The 7,730-nt window shown below is 48.9% G+C and overlaps 1 protein-coding gene across 2 annotated transcripts in view; it reads right to left on the bottom strand.

Annotated features, from left to right (window-relative positions):
* The window catches only part of Smo (smoothened, frizzled class receptor), a 32,146-nt gene extending 28,289 nt beyond the window's left edge, over positions 1–3,857 (bottom strand). Inside the window, exon 1 of one of the 2 annotated variants that reach the window (XM_023702881.1) lies at positions 3,015–3,857. In XM_023702881.1, the coding sequence (XP_023558649.1) occupies positions 3,015–3,342 (328 nt within the window). In that variant the 5' untranslated portion in view covers positions 3,343–3,857. The remainder of the gene's footprint in view (positions 1–3,014) is intronic. The other variant, XM_023702882.1, reaches the window with a different exon arrangement.
* Between the last annotated feature and the right edge of the window lie 3,873 nt (positions 3,858–7,730).

The raw sequence follows: 7,730 nt of genomic DNA, 5'->3' as shown, positions 1-7,730 counted from the left end.
ATTGAACCGTGGTCCCTGTGCTTTGCTTAGCTTAGCTTGTTCTAAGTGGGTGCTTTAGACCACTGAGCCATCTCACCAGCCCAGCCCTCTTTTATTTTTAATTTAGTTTTTATTTTGAAGCAAGATCTGGGCTCACAGGTGTGCACCCTCATGCATGATTTATTGTTATTTCTTTTTCTTCTTTTTTTTATTTTATGTATTTGGTACAGCTGCGTCTCACTACGCAGCTCAGACTTGTAGTGATCCTCCTGTTTCAGCCTCCCCAGCGCTGGAATTACAGGCCTGTGCCACCACGCCAGGTCTTGGTGGCTAGCTCAGTGCACCTGGGGCTGGGCCAGTACAGCATGTGGTAATAGGGATCAAACCCAGGTCCTTCAGCTTACCTAGGCAGGCACCTCAACTGCTGAGCTATCTCCACAGCCCTTATATTTCTTAAGTTACAAGCCCTCTTTCCTTTAATACATGCTATTTATTTGCTCTTTCAATTCCTCTCTGCCCCAACTCTACCTTGGTAATTCCTGCTTATTTCTCAAGTCACAAATTAAATATCAGTTCCTCTGAGGATCTTCCCTTGGTCTCCAAAACACTTGGTGTTCTTGTCACAGTACTTCCCACACGTTTTGCTAAAGCTTGCTTAATTGTCTGTCTTCCTCTTGACAGCAAAGAGATCATATTTATATTCTTATCATTACGTGCCCCAGACCTGTTTCAAGATACAACGTACAGAAGCATGCAACGCCTAATTGAATGAATGAGTGAGTTAGCTGTAGACTCAGCACTCTGAGGCTCTGGGAGAAAAAGTGAAGACCAACTCTCTACCCTCGAAAGACTACAGATGAAGATAACCTAGATTATCTCCATCTTTCACCAACAAAACCACCTTCTAGAGCAGAATAACAACTGATCACATCTAACACCAAATCAAGACTACCAACTCCAGAGGAAAAAAAAAAAACCAAAACACTAGTTAGAGGCTCCTACTAAAGACCTGGCTGTGATTCTTTTAAGTGGCTTGTGTTCAATCTTTCCACCTACTGAGCCAGCTCACACCAACATTTCACAGGCCATCAAACAGCAAGCAGAAAGCAGAAAGAGTGCAATCAAACATGCAAGGGTACAAGACTAAGGAAAGAGATGGTAGACAGCAAAAATAAGAGCTCAGAGTGCAGGAGGAACTTGGAAGATAGCACCCATGAGATGGGACTATGTCCTGTAGGGATCGGGTTCTAAAGTCAGCACATAAAACAGAAGTCATATGTCATAAACAGCAGCTCTGAAAAACCCCTAAGTTACTGCAGTGTAAGCTCTGTGATGTGGCATGTATGCTCTGTGATAAGAGCAGTCCTAGGCTCAGCGCTCACAGCTCTGCCGACCCCTGCCCTGCCATCTTGTGAGATTTGAACCTGCACAACCTACAGATGGTCTAATTCATCTACCTTCCTGCCAAAACCATTTTGCTAGCTCAGCAGCTGTCACAGCACAGTGGCTGGAAAAAAGTCCATCCCCTTCTCCTTGATCTGATGGTAGCATACAGTAGCGATAGTGAACCTATGGCACGTGTGGCACAACGGGTGTACAGCGCCCTCTCAGTTGGCACTCAAGCCAAGTCTCCCTAGCCACGCATCAGACAACAGTTGTTTTTGTTTTTGTTTTTCTAAACTAAAACCTCAGCATTCAGGTTTAATTGCCATGTTGGTACCTTGTGATAAATAAGTGGGTTTTGGGTTGCAGTTAGGACACTTGGTCTCTAAAAGGTTTGCCATCACTGCACTATAGTAACATGGATTTTTCAGGGCCACTGTTGGTTACACATGGCTTTTGTCTTCTGTGCTGACTGTAGAGCTTGACTCCCCACATAGGCTGTAGCTCCACTTCATGAGTACCATCCTCCAACTTCCTCCTCTAGCATTGGCACCAACCCAGCAACCTTATGGCCTTGTCCAAAAGTCAGCAAAAGCTGAGAACTCTGGTGGCCAGGTCCGCAGGGCTAAGAGATGGGGCACCTCAGGCCTATTGAAGAAGAGGGCTCTCAGGTCTGCTCTTGGCTTTTGATTTTTTTCTTTTTCCATTAAGGACAGTTTCTGAATCATACTGCATGGAAGCAAGGGGTGACAAAGCCAGTTGCCTTCCCCAGCACCCTCCAAGCTTTTGTGACAAGTAGATTATCCCCTCTACATACTTCGGAAAGACTTTTTTGGGTTCACTCTGCAGTTTTCAGGCTCTGCCACCATCCCACCCTAAGCAGAGGGCTCTGAGGCTTCAAACCACGTGGAAGAACCCACAGGCTATCAGCATCCCAGACTTCAAGGTTCTTCCCCAGCCCCAATCAGCCAGAGGATCTAAATTTCAAAGAATAGGCAAACAATATTTCCTTCCAAGCCCCTCAGTGAGGAACAAAGTTCTTACTTTCTAGATGAGGAGACTGTGAAAGCAAAACAAAAATCACAGTTCTCTGCACTACTTATCTCCTAAATCAAGATTTCCAGATAGTTCTGGTTGTCTTTTAATTATTCATCACCAAGGGGCTTCTTTTACTTCGCAAATTTGCTCCCGTCTTTTCTCTCCAAATGCCTAAATCTCTTGCACCCCGTCCTTCCCTTTTTTTTCTCTTCAAGTCGTATTTCCCTGAGGTCTGAAGATCATTGAATTCCTGCACTCAGTTTCCAGAGTAGAAAGAGTGGCTCCTCTCCCTACAAAGTCCTTTCCTGAGCCTCAGAGTCCCCTTAGGGGCTCACCCCATACCTCACCCTCATCTTTCACCACCACCCCCACGCCTTGCTCACCCCTGCCCAGGCCCTTTGTGACTGGCGTCCTCAATTTCCTCACCCACGAGTTCCCATCACAAGTGGCCCCCTCCCGAAATTAACCTGACCCCTCCCCCCAAAGTTCAGAGTTGGTTCTCCACCTCCCCCGGGTGCGGCCAACGCCTCTCCGAAGCTCCGCCTGAGCCTGACCCTTACAACTGAGCCACCATCCCACCGACCCACACCCCCCGGCCGGATGGGCGCTCTTACCCGACCAGAGCACGAGCTTGCCGTGCGCTTCCTCCTGGGAGTCCGAGTCCCCGGCCAGCAGCGTGGAGGTGGCGCCGTAGGGCAGCGCCGAGCCCAGGCACACGTTGTAGCGCAGCGGCTCGCAGGGGGCGGCCCGGCCGCAGTGGCTCAGCAGCGGCGGAGGGCCGGTCCCCGCCGCGCTCCTCCTGGCGCTCCCGCCGGCGCCTCGAGGCCCAGGCCCTGTCGCGTTCCCGCTCCAGGCCGCCCCCCGGCCCGGGACCCCTAGCACGAGCAGCAGCAACCCCAGGAACGGCAGCTCGGGCCCCCGCGCAGGGCGGGCAACGGCCATGGCCAAAGCCGCCAACTCAGCAGCCTCCCGGGCGCCCCCGCCAGCCCCCCGGAGCCCCTGTCGCGCTCGCAACCCCGGGGGCCGCGGAGGCGGCTCAGGAGACCTGTGTGCCCCGCGGGTGTGGGGCCGACTTCCCCCGGACGCTCCGCGCGCCCCGGCCCCTCGGCTCCCAACTTTGCAAACTTTGGGACCCGGGGCCCATGTTGCGCGGCGGAGGCCGGGTCAGGATGCACAACTCCTCACTCCCTCGCCTGAAAATCCAAGCTGTCTTTAGCCCCGAGAGCCCCCTTGGCGCCCAAGTCCTGGCCCCATTTCCCCCTCCCACTGTTAAACCCAGCTCCCGGGCCAGCGACGGAGCCCAGACGCCCGCCAGGGAGCAGGACCCCGGCCCCGGCTCCGCCCCCGCGCCAGCCCGCGGCTCCGCAGCCACCTCCGCGCGAGCGCCGCGGCCCCGGAGCCTTTCCCCGCCGACCGCCGGGCTCCTTTGTTGCTCGGGCTGGCCCCGCTCTCTGGAATGCACAAGCCGCGCGGAGCCAAGCCCGGCCCCCCTCCGCCGAGGCTGGGGGAGGGACAGAGCTGCGGAGAGAAGGAGGGGAGCCGAGGCCAGAGAGGAGGAGCGCGAGCTTCGACGGCCCAGGCGCCGGTAGGGGCCAGGGCTGGGGGGAGACCCAGCCGCCGCCCACAGCCAGGGGAAAGAGGCGGGCGAAGTCGTGGCCCAAAGCACAAGCAGTTAGTGGGCGCCAGGACGGGCGTGAGGATCGGTGGCCAGGGTCGTCTACAGGAGAGGACTTTTCTCTGGGTTTAGGGTGGAAGATACAAAGGATGCCTGAGGTCACGAAGAGGTCCGCGCCATCCCGACCGCTTCCCAGCACCAGCCAGTCTCTTCTGCTTTGGGTTTCATCTTTCAACTTATCCCGGAGCCCCACAGAGAGGAATCTAGGCGTGGGACTTCCACTTCTTCAAATCCTCCCATTTCGGGAGCTTTATGGGAGAGAACCGCAGAATCACTCAAGGCAGGCTTTCCAGCTGCTGTTACCTGTAGGAACAGGTGTCTGGAACCCAAACTCTGGACATCAGCCTTTATTACTACAAACGTATGAAGTCTGAACTGTGATTTTCACCGACTGACCCGGGCGCATCTGGCTCTATGTCTGAAGGAAACCAGTCCGCCTTCGATGGCTGTTAGGGCTCATGCTGGAAGAAAGTTCCATTGCTTCCCTCCCCATTGTGCTCCCTTTGCTTTCCTCCTTTATGCACTCATTGTTTTCAATCACTGCCCTGGATTCCACCTCTTTGAAGGGCAGGTCAGGAGAATGGACGACAGTACCTTCCAGCAACTTTTTCCATGCTGCTGAAGAGCTCACTGAGGTGGCATTTCTTTTCTTTTAGAAGACTAGTTCATAGCCTTGCCGAAGTGAAATACAGTTTTTGTAACCTTTGATTGGTTAGGAGCAAATTAGCTGTTACACTTCAACTACGGTTCTTAATTTATACCTGAGCTCCAGAAAAGAGAGGAGAGAGTGAAGGTTTAATTCCGTGTAAGACCAGAAGTCTCTCTGAAATCCTAGGATGCGCTTACTGTAGCAACCTTCTGGAAGAACCTGAGAATTTGCATTTTACTGTGGAAACAAGGCTTATCTTCAAGAAAAGTGACAGAGCAGCAAAGTTTTCTCCTCCAAGGCATAGACCTTATTCTCTTTGTATGCACAACGCATCTAATTCAATTAGATATGTAAATTAATCACTTGACTAGCTACCAAAATGTATACCAAGGGTGAGTGTGCTCTTGGAATTTTTCACATCCTCCAGCATCTGCACCAATCAAGGAACCTTATGGCCTTATTCAACACTCAGCAAAGGGCGAAAGTGTGACTAGAAGCAACAGAATTAGGATTCAAACCTAGGACTGAGATGTGAATAGGAGTCAGAAAAGTAAAAAAGGAGAAAGGCCTGCATTACATGTGGGGGAAACTATAGTCACAGCACAGAACACGGTAGCTGGGCAATCAGGACATAGTATAAAGTAAGATAAGGAAGGAACTTGGAAAGAAGCTGCAAATGACATAAAAAGACATTAAAACTTAAGTCTATTTACAATAAATGAATTTTTTTCATCATGGAGTGATGTAACTCATTCGTGACTAACAAGGTGATATAAAAATGGCGTGAAAGGCAACAGGTCAGAGGCAAGGGATTGTTTTGAGGGAAGTTGCCAGTGATTTATGGAAGAAGTAGAAATAGACTATGTAATCAAGCATAATATTTGCACTGGAAAAAATAGCATTAAGCATCATAAGCAACTTTAGATTTTTTCTTTTTTTTTTTTTTTTTTTTTTTTTTTTTGGTGGAACCGGGGATTGAACTTAGGCCTTTCCACTTGCCAGGGAAGCACTTATTCCACTGAGCCATCTCCCCAGCCCCTAGATTTTCTTTCTGTAATAGAAATGAAATAGCTACTATAAAATGTCCATGTCTGAGCCACAGAGAAAGTTGCCTTGGAGGCTGAAATCATACTGACATGTTCCTTTATCAACTTTTCCCACTTTTAATTCTCTCTGGTAGCTACTGTGGCACCTTGTCCCGGAGCACCCAGTATTCCATGTATTTGACAGAAGCTTACCCATGTGATGCTGCAGCAACTGATCTCTGCCTAAAAGTGTCAGGAGGTAATTCTTCAAGTTTGAAGGTTCTACCATTCCCTCCTTGCCTGGGATTGATTGATTGATTGATTGATTGATTGATTGATTGCTTTTTTTTTCTGTCTTCTTGAGACAGAGTGTCACTATGAGGTTCAGACTGGCCTTGAGCTCACTTTGTAACCCAGGCTGGTCTCAAACTCCCAATGATCCTCCTGTTTTAGCCTCCCAAGTGCTGTGATTACAGGCGTGCTCTGCCACACCCAGCTATTGCCTGATTTTTCCTAAAAGATATGAGGAAGATTCATACTGTTGGAATATAGTACACTCCTTTACACTGGAGATGGAAGGAGTAGACTGAAAAGATTCTAAGATGGTTCTTCAGCCAGAATACTCTTTTCTTGGGGGGGAAGGGTCAAAATATAAAGGGTAGCACATTCTAATTTCTCAGTTCCATGTGTTTGTTGGTGACCACATGTGTGCATGTGTGTGTGCACGTGCGTCCTCTCAGTCGTATTCACCAGCCTTTCATATTCCTGTTTAAGGAATTCCTCTAGCCCAGCAAAGTCCTGCAGGAAGGCAATGTGAGAAATTTCTCAGTGTCATCCACAGTTACCAGTCCAGATTCTCCTCAGAGGTAGAAACACAAACATTCTGTTTCTTAGACAAAGAAGGAGGTAAAAAGCAGTCTAAGAATCCTGCCTGACAGGAGAGCAGTCGGTGGAACTGAAGAGGAGGGACTTTCCTGGTGGTCCTTGTCAATGTCTGCCAGAGACTTCTCAGTGTGACACCACACGCCGCTGGCCTCCATGCGGGTGGCAGGATGCAAATGTTCCCTTCTTGAGCCTGAGCCACCTCCGGCACAGTTCCTGAAGAATCCTAACCCTATCTGCATGTCATAACATAGTCCTTAATCAGGATCATGAGAATACGTCCTATGTTGACAAGGCATTACTGTGCTTGATCTGCTACAAGTAGCTTCTTGATTTCTGAGTCACTCTCATCAAGCATCTTGGCATTTTGAGGTCAATACTCACTGGTGCCTCTTTTGTTGTTTGCCTTTGGGCCTTCCACCCCAAGAGGACTGACATGGAAGTGTCTCTGGGAGCTTGATGAGTATCCTTGAGACTGGTGCCTTCTAATGGCTCAGATGCCCCACTGACCAGAACCTAGAGAATAATGGGCAATGTGGCAGTGCTGTAGTGCTTTCACTTTTAGGTATTTCTTGCTTTGAAAATAAGAGCGTTGAGTCAAAGGGAAAAAGAAAGTGAGAAAGGGACTAAATAAACAGCCATAGAGGGGCAGCAAGACCTAGTTCAAAATAAAAAATAAAAGGGGCTGGGATGTAGCTCAGTGGCACAGTGCCCCTGGATTTGATTCCCAGTGCCTTTCCCTAAAACCATGTCAATACTACATAAATAGAACTATAGATTCAACATAAACCATATTAAAAGCCCAATAGTCTCTTTTTACATAAAAGGAAAAGGAATGAATCCTAAAATTCACCCAGAATTACCTTTCAATACCCAAAACAATCTTTAAAAAGAATAAAATTGGAAGATCACATTTCCCAACTTCAAAATGTACCACAAAGCTACAGTAATTAAAACAGTATGGTATGAGCATAAAGATAGAATATAGGCAGATAGAATTAGGATAGGATAGGATAAGATAGGATAGAGGCAACCCACTTTCTAGGCCCCCATCTGTTCCTTTTTCAGACAGAAACATTTCTTTCTCTCAATGAATTCT

The sequence above is a fragment of the Octodon degus genome, unplaced genomic scaffold, assembly GCF_000260255.1.
Source record: "Octodon degus isolate 3935 unplaced genomic scaffold, OctDeg1.0 scaffold00160, whole genome shotgun sequence".
NCBI classification, from domain to species: domain Eukaryota; kingdom Metazoa; phylum Chordata; class Mammalia; order Rodentia; family Octodontidae; genus Octodon; species Octodon degus.
This window is presented reverse-complemented; position numbering and strand designations above follow the sequence as displayed.